Source organism: Nomascus leucogenys, chromosome 19, assembly GCF_006542625.1.
Source record: "Nomascus leucogenys isolate Asia chromosome 19, Asia_NLE_v1, whole genome shotgun sequence".
Classification (NCBI taxonomy): Eukaryota; Metazoa; Chordata; class Mammalia; order Primates; family Hylobatidae; genus Nomascus; species Nomascus leucogenys.
In genome coordinates, this window is record NC_044399.1 from 35428714 (window position 1) to 35442296 (window position 13583).

The 13583-nt window shown below is 37.1% G+C and overlaps 1 protein-coding gene across 5 annotated transcripts in view; it reads right to left on the minus strand.

The window, feature by feature from the left end:
• Positions 1 to 1147: 1147 nt before the first annotated feature.
• Positions 1148 to 13583, minus strand: part of NF1 (neurofibromin 1) — a 284759-nt gene continuing 272323 nt past the window's right edge. For 3 of the 5 annotated variants that reach the window (XM_030800221.1, XM_030800220.1, XM_030800219.1), the window contains 2 exons: positions 11574 to 11627; positions 1148 to 4830 (listed from right to left, as the gene is read on the minus strand). In XM_030800221.1, coding sequence (XP_030656081.1) covers positions 4688 to 4830; positions 11574 to 11627 — 197 coding nt within the window. In that variant the 3' untranslated portion in view covers positions 1148 to 4687. The remainder of the gene's footprint in view (positions 4831 to 11573; positions 11628 to 13583) is intronic. The other 2 variants (XM_003280199.2, XM_003280198.2) reach the window with 1 other exon arrangement.

The window sequence follows — 13583 nt, forward strand, 5'->3', positions numbered from 1 at the left end:
CTAGGGGCTTCCCTTGGTGACAGTGGGGGTGGGCTACTTCGTGGAAGAGGAATACTGAGATGCTACCACTTGGTTGTAGGTTTTTTACTATTCTTCCAGAACCTCTGGCCCCTCCTCAACATCTCATGGGAATCAACTCTTCAAGCCAGGCAGTTCAGAATTGCTAGACTAGCCTAAGGGTGTCCCAGAAAGCAAAGCAAACAACAGGCAGAGAGACCCATACAAGATGTACTAAGTGGCCCACGTCCTCAGGGAGCTTGTTGTCCAGGAAGGGAGAGCTCTGATCTAGAGGGTCACTACCCTAAAAACATCCCCTAGTTTGGACTAAGATGCTTTAGGTTACAGGAAAAAGGCAGCTATTTGCAGTATTTGAGTTTTCAGTTCTCTGCTCCAGTGGTCTTTAAACCACTGAGTGCTCAGTAAAATCACTTAAAAAGTTTAAACACACTCTTTCTCCCAACAGCCCATCCTTGGAGAGTTTGCCTTTACCTTGGGGGATTGGGATGGGGATCAGTGTATTAGCAAGCTCTCCAGGTGAGGTACCCCTGCTTTCCAGGCCTGCCCATAAACAGACAAGTACTTGCCTCAGACCTGCAGGTATCTGTCACCTGGTCTTTTTTAGTCCTTTGTTCAATATCAGACACTGTTACCCTTCTGAGGATAGCTCTGTCCTGCCCACTGGGTCTGGGCTGTGTTCTTTCTCCACTGATTGGGGGAGGCACCCCACATAATCAAGTAAAATAGTAACACGGGGCAGCTGAGCCAGGGGAGGTGGTTTACATTGCATACACGTGTAGTGTCACAGAAGATTCTATAGCGGGAAAGCTGAAAAGTTGGAGAGAACTGCCCTCTGACTGGTCAATCTTGGTCTGCCCTGACGTTTCTGACTGGCTTCATTTTAACAGAAGCCAGCTTATCCCAGAGAACAGACTCACCTGAGTTTGGCAGGCCCTAAAAAAGCATTTCACAAAAATATTTCACTTTTAGTGTGGAGAAGTTCTGGAAATGGAAAGATCTTTCTCATGGGGAGTAGGAGAGCCAAAAACATCCTTAAGGAAAATGGCCTTAATGTTTCAAAAGACTGGGAGGACTGGAAGGAAGAAAACAGAGCTTGATACATCTGAAGAAATTAAATAAATCCTCATAGCTTAGAGCAGATTGAATTTACATTTTACTTAAAAAAGGGGGGGTGGGGAAAGTACATACACAAGGAGGAAAATGGGGTGAGGAACAATAAAGATCTGAAATGGATTTCTATGATTTTCCCCTACAATGATCAATTTTGTCTGTTGGGCAGTATTTTTCCTGCTGGCGTACAACTGTTTACAGTATTAACAAGGTTGTAGACAAAGGAACTGCCAAAGTTTAGGCCCGGATGGAAAGGACAGTAAGTTATCATATACAATTTAAGTTTACAATACACAGCATTTTCTTTAAATGATGTAACGCAGTCGCAAAAAGAAGTTAACAATACTAACACGAGAATAATCAAATTTTTGTTGTTATCCATGTGCAGCAACTAACTGCTTTACAAAAAAGCAAAATAATACAATATGTCATCACATGTATTTACAGTGTAGTAAATATACTTTTTTTGTCAAATTTTACACAAACTATTTACAGGTGAATATACTGCATTAAAAAAAATTGTGTGGCTGACACTAAGAATGAATTTTTGCCTAAATCCATTGCATAACATTGAGTAAGACATGCCTCATTATGCCTGGGAGTCGGGGAAGGATGTAGAAACAAAAACAAAAAACAAAAAACCCAAACAAAACTGAAAACCCCTAAAACCTACAAACCTGGGAGGGTTGCTGGCTGGCACTCTGTCTCCCCGACTAGGACACAGGATAGAAGCTGACTGTTTAGGATGTGTCCTGGGCACCTGGCTCAGTCATGAACAGGTGTTGAGTGAATGGAAGACAGAGCTGTCTGTAGCCACTTTGCCCCAAATCTACTGAACTGCATCTCCATCTTGGCAACTAAGGGCACGCCCCTCGGATGGGAGTACTGGCATAACAGGTAGATTATCCAGGACAAAAACGTGACTGAGTTCCTGGTTTCCTCTTTAACAAGTCATGGGAAACATCTACAAACCGAAACGAATTACTTACAATATTTTTAACAGAACTTATGTCAATTACGCAAAAATGGGCAACTTGCTCTAAACTTCAGAATTTCTTTTATAGATTACAAGTATGAAGAGTGTTGCATTTCTCAGGGGACACAGTGGTGAGAGGTTTATCTCATGTACATTTTAGTTACTTGGAAAGCTAGATTTTCCTCAAAAGTCAGAAGTTCTTTAAACAAGGTAAATTTTAAACCTTAGTTAAGTTTTCAAACTCCTAGGATATACTTACTAGTCAAAGGTATTTCTGCATTTCAGAAGTGGCTCAATTTTGATTTGTGCCAATGCTGATCATTTCAGGAGGTATGAAATACTACACCTTGGTAAACTTGTTTATGGAAATATCAGTATTTTTAACAGTAAACCTCTGGAAGTTTCTTTATTTTGATGGGAAGAGCAAAATAGTGTAACACCCACTATCATATGCACCAAACCAACAAACAAAAAAAAAGAAAAACATCGAACTAAAGTTATCAAAGGCTTACATTACCTGCTATTCCAGGGCCTAGAAACTGTGAAACTTACCCCAGAAACACTGGGTTGTGGGAGAGCCAAGACCATGGTGGCAGCTTGGCATCCTTGGCACTGGGTTACTGATCTATTTCTAAATTTAGTTCTAATTTCAGCTTTTTTATAGTCTTAGTTGCTCTGTCATTATAAACATTTTCTTCTAATGCAGCCTCTACAATAGTTTAAAAACAAAAGTTTAGTAAATTGCACCTGTCTTCAGTATTTCCAACAATGCTATGGTAAATTCATTAATAATACTAAGGTTTTCTTTCCTTTTATTTTGGCAAATAATTCTTACTTTTCCCAGGACTGTAAACAAATTTAAAAAAATTAAATTCTTGTTATTTCTGAGTATCAAAAACAATTTTATTTACATTAACATATTACATTGTTACTGTGTGGATAAATGTGAAATGTATTATATTATTAAAATCAGAACACTTAAATGTACCATTATTTATTGAATTAGCTGTGGAATTTAATTTACTGAAATCCTCTAATGAAACAGCAGTACAGGAAACTCCCCTCTCCCCTAGGTTTATTTTTTCCCCCTCTCAAAGCCATTATATCTTAACATATAAAGGGAACCTGGGAGTACAGGGATTAATATCTTTTTGTAATAAATATGGTTTAGTTCTAAATTGGAACATCCAGATACCAATATGCTCACTGAAGTCAAATTATTTTGTACACTGCAGGTACCACAAAGAAATTGGATCTGCATTACTATGAAAATTCCAATGCCATGATAATCCATACCACCAGTATAGCAGCAACTCTAAGGGCCCCCCTATTGTCATACTAATGCAGGCTGACCAGTCTTTTCACAGTGATTAAATGCAATTGTAGCATATATAACCTACATGTTTTCTTAAAGAGGTTTCTGATTTTTTTGGAGAGGAGGAGGAAGATTAAAAGACATTCAAAATACATCTTATCAAAGAAATTTATAATATACACCATACTCTATTCTTGGAAATTATTTAACAAAATAAAAATATCAGCTACCCTAAATGTCACGTACCATTCCATTTTGCTATGGAGCTAATGCAAACATCTACGAAAATTACCTTCTGGGAACAATTTTCAACACTTTGTTTACTGATTACCCTGCTCAGAATTATTTAGGAAAGAAGAAGGGGAGGGAAAAAAATATACATATATATATATATATATATATATATATAAAATTACTATACTTAGTATAGTTTTGGTTTACAAAAAACAAAACACAAAAAAACACCTTTAGCAAAATTAAAAATTAAAAGATAATCAACTGGAGAAAAAAATAAACTAGTTTGGATGACTGAGTTTGGATAAGGACTTAGAAGCCATAGTTTTAATTCAGTAATGTTAAGATATATGTGGTCACACTTATTTTCCTGTAATTATTGCTAATACTCAAGTGTTAGTATTTCTTAAGAATCCACTATAAAATATGAAATTTCCCTGCCCTCCCCCCTAAGTACCTTGTCTGTGGCTTTATGGTGTCAAGTCACTGAGGCTTGACCTCTATGGTTCTTTCAGTTTTGTAAGGTTAAAAAAAAAGTCCACAGCTAAAAGATTAAACATACTGGGTTTATAATATTATTTCTCTCATAAACTTGTATCTTGAAAAATGTATAAATAGGATTAACACTTTACTCTGTAGGATGAAGAAGGGAAAACCACAGAAGGCACAGCTCTGTGCAAATGGCTTTCATCGCTGGCCAGTAGTAGCAGTATTCAAGAATTCATCCTCTCTTACAATTGAGATGTTCTCAGTTAAAAGTTTCCTGACCTCCCACTTTCTTTGCAGTTGTTCTGAACACTTACATATACCAGATACACACCAAAAGTAGAAGAAAAAAAGTTAAAGAAAAGGCAGCATTAAATTTAGGCAAGGCTTCCAAGAGTTGATCATCTGGCAACATGGCAAACCGGATGGGTTCATTATAAAACAGGAAGTGCAGCATTACAACATGGGGGGAAAGGGCAAGGACAGGGAAGGGGTCACTAGTGAAGAGCCCATGTTAAGTTGATTTTAAAAAAGAAAGCAAGCAAGCTTCACACGATCTTCTTAATGCTATTACGTTTGAAACTGCCAGCGCTTCTTTGCTTCTGCACTTGGCTTGCGGATCCGTGGCGAGTTCGTCCACTGTTACAGTGGCCAGTGGTAGGAGAGAGTTCAACGTTCTCCTTGTCAATTCCTGGAGAAAAACAGAACAGCCAGTTACTTCTTCTCTTCCTTCCAAGACTGAATTTCATTACAGTCATGTGTCGCTTAACAATGGGGACACATTCTAGGAGATGATCATTAGGCGATTTTGTCTGTGCAAATATTGTGGAGTGTACTTACATGAACTTAGATGGCATAGCCTACTACACACCAAGGCTATATGGTATAGCCTGTTTCTCCCAGGCTACAAACCTGTACAGGTTACCATATTGTGTACTTTATGTAGTTGTAACACAATGCTAACTATTTGTATATCTAACATAGAAAAGGTACAGTAAAAATACAGTATTATAATCTTTCAGGACCACTGTCTATATGTGTTCTGTTGTTGACTGCAATGTTACGTTCTGTTGTTATGCAGCACATGACTATATTTGTGATAAGATACAACCTGGCAAATTGTTTATGCACATTTCATTTTAATAGTCAATTGCTAAAATGTTTACTAAGTTAATGTCACATGGAAAACTTCACATTTTGTTAGGCAATGTTTGCTATCACAGCAGAAAACATGAAAAGAGAAGTTGCAAGGAAAAGCTAGAGGCAGGCAGGCTTGAACTAAATGAAAGGCTAGCAGCCACCAGGGAAGACTAGTGCTCCTTCCTCCAAATCATACCAGAAACTTCCAGCAGAGGTCATCTTCTAGCCTTATTCATATCCTCATTCATGTTTATAAACAGAATATACTCTCCAGCAGCAGAAAGTACTGATCTTTCCAGCAAATTTGTCACTTCAAAGAAAACTCAGATGCTATTTTTTAATCACAGTGCCTATCCCAAAGTAACTATTTACTGAGAAAATAATATATCACAAAGGTCATACTGTAGAATCTGTTTCTTTTCAGCTATGGCAAGTCATTTCACATTCTGCAACCTTAAACAGATGCCATTTATTTCTCTTGAGGAGGAGATTAAACCTCCAAAAGCTGGGCCTAACAATGATTGATTATTTATTTATTTAGAGACAGGGTCTTGCCCTGTTGCACAGGCTGCAGTGCAGTGGTGTGACCATAGCTCACTATAACCTTGAACTTCCAGGCTCAAGCTATCCTCTCGCCTCAGCCTCCCAAACAGCTAGGACTACAGGTGCATGCCACCATGCCCAGCTAATTTTAAAAGTTTGTCTAGAGATAGAGTCTCACTATGTTGCCAAGGCTGGTCTTTGAACTCCTGGTCTCAAGCAATCCTTCCATCTTGGCCTCTCAAAGTGCTGGGATTATAAGCATGAGCCACTCACTGCATCCCACCCCAATTAATTTTATAAATAATCTAAGCAGTAACTTCAGAAAAGTAACCAGAAACTAAAATAAGATTTTTATTTTTATCTATCACATTAGCAAAGATTACAAATTGGGTAACAGGACTGTGGTCACCCCTGCGGAAGTAGTGACTTAAGGGGGCATGAGGATGGCTTCTTGGGATGCTGGTAATGTTCTGTTTCTTGATGTAGATGATGGATTTTCAAGTGTGTTTACATTTGAAAAGTTCACTAAGCTGAAAACTTGCAATTTGTGAACTTTTCTGTTAAACATCAATAAAATGTACCCCCAAAATTAGACTGATTATACCTACTGCTAGCGTAAGTTTTGGTGGGAAAGCAAACAGCTGCAGAATGTTTTAGTAATTTGTATCAAAATGTACATTACTGATTGATATTTACTGATACAAAAAGATGACCACAATTTTTGGAGTAGGAAAAAACACCCACACACCGGAGGGGAGGGCGTAGGGCTGGGTAAACATCTGCCAAAATATTTTATCTCTTGTCAGAAGCCAAAGGACTAAAAATATATTTTACCTCTGCATGGCAAGATTTCAGCTAATTTGTACTTTATTCTTCTTTATATATTGAAATTTTAAACCTTGGAATGGAAAAATTTCCATTTTTGGACAAAAAGTAATATTTCAAGTCAAGAAGTATTCATATGTTACAGAAAATGTACATAGATCTACCCAGTTAGTTATTTGTTGGCTCATGAACAGGAAATGAACTTGGGATGACCTCCCTCTAGGAGCCACTCATCTTTCATTTGGATTCAGCTCTGAATTCAACTCAAGAGTATCAGGCATCTGTAAGCACATGGCCTGGTTTACACGCGCTTAACAGAGATTTGCTGTCTTGAAAATCTGAAATGCTGTCAAAGGAACATGGGCATTTGTCAGTGACTGTTTATGAACACGTGCACTGCATCAGGCATATGAGTGCAATGAAAAACATCAGTGACATTTCTCCAGGAGGTGAGCATAGCTGAGCCACCACTGAAAATCTGTTCTATTCAAATATTTTTAAAAACCCTTATTAAATTTTTTAAGGCTAGTCATGTTCTAATCTAATCTAATCTAATCTAATCTAATCTAATCTAATCTAATCATATGCATAGAAAGATGACTAGCAACATTCATGGAACTTTTCTCTGGGTAACAGAATTCTGGTCTATTTAAATTCTCTTCTGTATATTTATTTGCATCCTCTCCAGACCTATTTACAAAAGAAATAACAAAACTGAAAGAAAGCTGCTCATGATCTCTGGAATGTGCCTTGAGCTTCTTTGGGATGTATGTTTGTGTATGCTCTTTTAATTGTCTTGCCTATCTCTATAAGGTAAAATTCAACCCATATTTTTTTTCTCATCTCTTTTTCCTTCATGATGCATTATTCTGTCTCTTGCCAGAACTACTTTATCCTTCCTTGCTTTTAAATTAACTTGCCTATGATTCTACAACTTGTACATCCATCTTATTTCCTCTACTAAGTAAAGGCACTTAGAAGGGTAAAGATCATTATTATTCGTTTTTGTTTTCCTGTAAAATCTAGTTATTTTTTCAATACATTGAAAAATTATTTTCAATTAATACTGAATGAACTGAATGCTTCCATTTTAAAATGTGATAGCTAGATCCCTGTAATTCAGAGCCCCAAAGCATGCAATCCTTGATCGCCAGAGAGTGGTATAATATTTTTAGTTGAAAAGATAGAATTTTTTTTTTTCCCTTTGGCATCCTCCATTTAAAATTATGAATTTGTCAGCATATTTGACCTTCCATTTCCTTAAATTTGCATTTGGCCTACAAGTTTCAAGTCTCCAGTAATTCTGAGTTATTTCTTTAATAGAAAATAAGATTCAGGCAAAACTAGGACCTTAAAAAGACAAAGGTCTGAAACAACTTGGAGCTAGCCCGCACGCAGGAGGGGCATGAAGCATGGATGACCACTAGGAAGGCCCTGTGACTCTCTGCCAGCAATCTGCTACCGTGGGGCTCGTTCTTGTGTGTCTTGCTACTACTAGACCATGGCCTACTCTGAGGGGAAAACAGTCATGACATGGGTGGCAATGCTTCTGTTTGGGCACAGTGTTATTCCTGAGAATTACAATTACATAAATTGTAGTAATGTAGATGAAGTCACTAGGGTGAAGGTATCTTCAAAAAAGTGCTAAGAACATTCCACTTTCTGTTTTGTGAAGCAAATAACCGTCAAACCTCAAATAATTTTAAAGGCCTTATTTATCTCCTGTTAAATGTTGAGGGTACAAAACAAGCTATAAAGTTGTTCACATACTATGACCTCAAGTATAGAAAGAAAAGAAACTGGAAGGAAATGCACCAAAATGTTAATAAACAGTGGTTATCTATCTTAGAATGATAGGATTGTGGGTAACTTTTTCCTTTTATTTTTCTGAATTTTCCAATTTTTTCCTAATGAGCACATTAATTAAAAATGTAAAAGTACGAGTGACTTGTCAGCCCCATCCCTCATAAACAAAAGCTTCAACACTATGTCAAAAGTTGATATTCTACTTCTCTTCTCAAATTCATTTTTCATCTAAATTCTTGTTTTTGGAATGTATGTTTTCTTCCTACTTAGTGACCCAACTGTATAAATCACACATAGGTAAATGTGGTGTGACTGTGATTCCTAAGTTCAACTTCACAGCAAAGATGTTTTACTGTAAGGATCAAAGGAGAAACTAACAAAAATCTTGGAAAGTCATTAAAAAAAAACAATTAAAATGCATTACATTTACACCAAAATATATCTTGAAAAAGCCAAGGTAGTATGAAACAGAATTATCATAGTATCTAGTTCTGGCATTTAAGTTTCTAAGCATAATTCTCACTTCTAAGAATTTTGGCAGCATTCTTTCTTTTTATCCTCTAAAATTAAATCTAGAAATCTCTCTAGGAACTGGTGAAGGATTTCACCTCAATATCCCATAGGAAACACTTTCAGATTATCTGACAGACCGCTCCAATGCAGACAGAACACATCCTGCATTGCTATATGCCATATTTTAAGTTAGTGAGAAGGCCTTGGTGCTGCACTTCTTTTCATCAAATCCCCTTTAAAGTTTTGTATGCTGGTATCTCTTTTGCCCCTAAAGCATTGGCTCTCCCTTCTGGCCTTTGGTGGACACAAACAGACAAAACTACAAAGTGACTGACAGAAACCCAGAGGCTACCACACAAAGGAAATAAAGCTAAAAGTTCTGTGGTCCTGATTTGCTAGCTTAAATGACCCCACAGATATGCTGTGGTCAAACATGCAGCCAGTTACAAACATGCAGAGCAGAAACAGCTGGACATTCTGTACAGCAGTGTATCAGTAGTACTATGTTTCAATAAATTGTGGTGGTTCCAGATAAAGACGAAATCCTAAATAGAAGGTGTTATTGGCCAAAATTTAGTGAATTTGAGTAGCTGGGGAAAAGGATTAGATTACATTATTGTTATTTAAGTTTTATGTCTATCTTCCCTGCTAGAACTTGAGTTCCTTGAAGGCAGGTATCAAGGTTTGTGTATTTTTACAACTAGTGACGTAGCTCCAGCCGGACAATTTTTTAGTCACCCATTTTTAAAAAACACTTTTGGTTTCCCAAACTGAAATAATCAGTTATAATAGTATCATGAAGTAATAAAAGAACAGAATCACTTTTAACTCTTGAAAAGCTAAGGAAAAATGGGTTAGGTAATTTGTGAGAAGTATACTACAAAAATGACAGACTAATAATAACCGAAATCTCCTGCCACCTGTGCAGGAGCACTGGTAGGTTGCCTTACTCTGCATCGTTTATTTCATATACAATATGGCAAACTTATCAGAAAACTCTTATTACATACAGGAGAAGTCAAACATGTCAGAAGACCTAGGTTTGAGACTTGTTTGGATCAGTACTCTTATTTAGTTGCAATTCGTAATCTGGCAATTAAGGATAACAGCAGACTTGTCTATTTCAAAGGGTTGTTAGACAAAATAATCTATGTGAAGAATTTTTGCACACAGATAAAATAATTACTCCACAAATTAAGATGCTCCTAATATCTCAAGTAAAAGACCAGGTGATACAAAGGAGTTTTAGAATACTGGGACTTCAATTTTATGCTAGAATTTGTAAAATTAGTGAAGCTAATATAAATAAGCACAAAATAGAATAAATCTTCTTAGAAGAAAAGGCAGCTACAGCCTATTTTTAAGCTACAGTAAATACATTCATGAAGGCATATTAAATATATACTTAGAAATATTTTTATTTTGAGCTAAATATAAAAAATTGTAACTATAAGAATTTTTGGCTTGGCGTGGTGGCTCATGCCTGTAATCCCAACATTCTGGGAGGCCAAGGTGGGCAGATCTTTGAGGTCAGGATCTTCGAGACCAGCCTGGCCAACATGGTGAAACCTCGTCTCTACTGAAAATACAAAAAAAATTAGCCAGGCTTGGTGGAACATGCCTGTAATTCCAGCTACTCAGGAGGCTGAGGCAGGAGAATCGCTTGAACTGAGGAGGCGGAGGTTGCAGTAAGCTGAGATCACACCACTGTACTCCAGCCTGGGTAAGAGAGAGAGACTCTGTCTCAAAAAGAAAAAAGAATTTTTAAAAACGACTTTCACCAACTGCTAACACTTCTTTTTCTGTTTAGGTGTAATCATTTTGTATATTAATCACAGGTGAATAAAAGAAAAGGCATCTTTTATAAATTAGACATAAATGTGTCAAATTTTTTCTTCTTAGTCCTTATAGCTAACTAATGACATTTCTTTTTTTTGTTGTTTTGTGAGAAAGAATATTGCTCTGTCACTCAGGCTGGAGTGCGGTGGCACGATCTCAGCTCACCACAGCCTCAACTTCCCCACCTCAGTCCTGCGAATAGCTTTTTGTATTTTTTGTAGAGAGAGGGTTTTGCCAAGTTACCCAGCCTGGTCTTGAACTCCTGGACTCAAGTGATCCGCCCACCTTGGCCTCCCAAAGTGCTGTGATTATAGGCGTGAGCCATCGCACCTGGCCATATTCCTTTTTTTAACCACAGGTGATTGAATAGACAGCCAGCTTTAATTTCTGAGGAAACACTGGGGTTGGCTTCCTATTTGGGGAAAACAAGTTATTTTCTAAGTTAAAAAAACTTCATCAAACCACATATTCTGCTCTTTCTCTATTAACTCTCTCTTGAGTTTCTTATTAACCTGTCTTTGTTAGTCCAGGTCTGGGATTGCATCTTCATTGTTCAGGGTGGGTATCAGCAGCTCCTTAACCAAGACAGGCCACGTGCAATTCCTGTTAAGTACCAAGACCTTATAAAGTGGTGGCTTTACAAGTTCCTAAAGTGCCTATGCCAGACTGAGCTTACAGGGACCGGTAAGTAAAGTCTCATGCTATGTGCCCAGGATGAGTGTGGGGTAAGCAGTATTTTCGTGCAAAGATGATGAAAATAAAGAGTACCTTGATGAGGGAACAGCTGCATGAAAACTGCTGATTTAGAGCAAGGCAGAGAAGCTTTACAAAGAATGGAAGAAAAAAAGCAAGTGAGTGATGTTCATAAGTTTAAAAAAAGGGTGAAATACAATTAGATACTAGATAATTATAATGTTCCTTGGTTTTCAGAAGGAATCTGGTTTTAATTATTGAATTCTGACCATTAATTTCCTAAATATTACAATTGGTAAATAAATGATAGAACTTACAACTTTGTAGATTTTTTTTTACCACTTATATTAAAATTAAGAATTAAGCTAAGAATTAGATTTAAAAATTAGCAAGAATTATACCAAGAAATCGCTCAATTTAAAATTATTTTTCTCCCTTAAACATAGGATAATAACAAAGAAAAAGAAACCAAATCAAGAAAAAAAAGGTCAGGTAATACCATAAACAATTCTCTAAAACATTAAAGTATTTCAGAGATCTTAAGTGGCCTCCAAATAGAGACTTTTAGGTTTCTTCTAAAAGGGAGATATTTCTTTTCTTTCTTTTAAAAGACGGGGGTCTCATGATGTTGCCCAGGCCGGACTTGAACTCTTGGGCTCAAGCAATCCTCCCACCTCAGCCTCCCTAGTAGCTGGGACCACAAGCATGTACCACTGTGCCCAGCTAAGAGGGAGGTATTTCAAACCTAGTAAAAAGAAGTATTACTGACTCAGAACCAAGTCTAAGTTTAGAGAAATGGTTTGGATGAAATATCCCTCCGTACACAGAGCTATCAGCACTATTGGTTTAGGAATGTTATGATCACTACTTGATCTAGCCAGCTTCTCAGGAAGAAGGGCTACATTACAGAAGCAGAGTGAGAGAATGACTGGTAGGCTTGGACGAAGCCCAGAAATAAAAATGGAAGAAGGGAGTCTAAAGTAATGATGAACTAAGTATGTCTTTGTTCTAAAAAATTCACGCACCAATATTAACAGTAAAATGAGCTGATCAAACAAAAAAAAGTTAAAGCCTTTTTCCTAGTAAAAAAAAATTTTAGGCCAGGCGCAGTGGCTCATGCCTGTAATCCCAGCACTTTGGGAGGCGGAGGTGGGAGGATCACAAGGTCAGGAGTTTGAGACCAGCCTGGCCAATATGGTGAAACCCCATCTCTACTAAAAATACAAAAATTAGCCGGGCGTGGTAGTGGGTGCCTGTAGTGCCAGCTACTTGGGAGGCTGAGGCAGGAGAATTGCTTGAACCTGGGAGGCAGAGGTTGCAGTGAGCTGAGATCATGCCACTGCACTCCAGCCTGGGTGACAGAGCGAGACTCCATCTCAAAAAAAAAAAAAATTAAATAGATCACAAATTTACTTGTTTTGTTTAAAAACATTTTTGAGGTGAAAAATGTGTTATAAAATGTGTTTATAACACATAATAATAATCATGCCATAATTATTACATGATCCTTCCACATAAATGTCCCTTTGAACTATCAGAATACTATATAGTACAAGGTACAACATGACAGGTATCACAATAGAGATCAAAATAGTTATGTACAGTCTACTGCCTGTTCTGATCTGAAATCTACTGAAGGCAGGTATCATGCCCTGGTAGCCCCTCTGCTCCCCTGGGGTCTAAGAGCCCCTTGCATATAGTAAACAATACATATATGTAGGATAAATATCTGGAATTTTGGTATTTTCTACAGTGCACTATAGTATTAATCTTGTATTTAAAATAAAAAAAAAATAGTGCACACTTAGAATTTGTTAAACAACATGTTTCCTTCCTAGATCCATGGGCAAAAACCGTCAAGTCTCTGGTGACCAAGGATTCTAATACATACTTAACATACACCTACAAAATAGGTATTCAAATGTTTATTGAATTAAATTACAACAATTCTCCTCTGAAGAATATCAGAAGACCCTGATAAAGTATATATTAAATTTTAATGCTTTGGAAATGGATCCTATTAATTCATTTTCTTTATTTTATTTTATTATTTTATTTTGAGATAGGTTCTCAATCCCCTGCTGC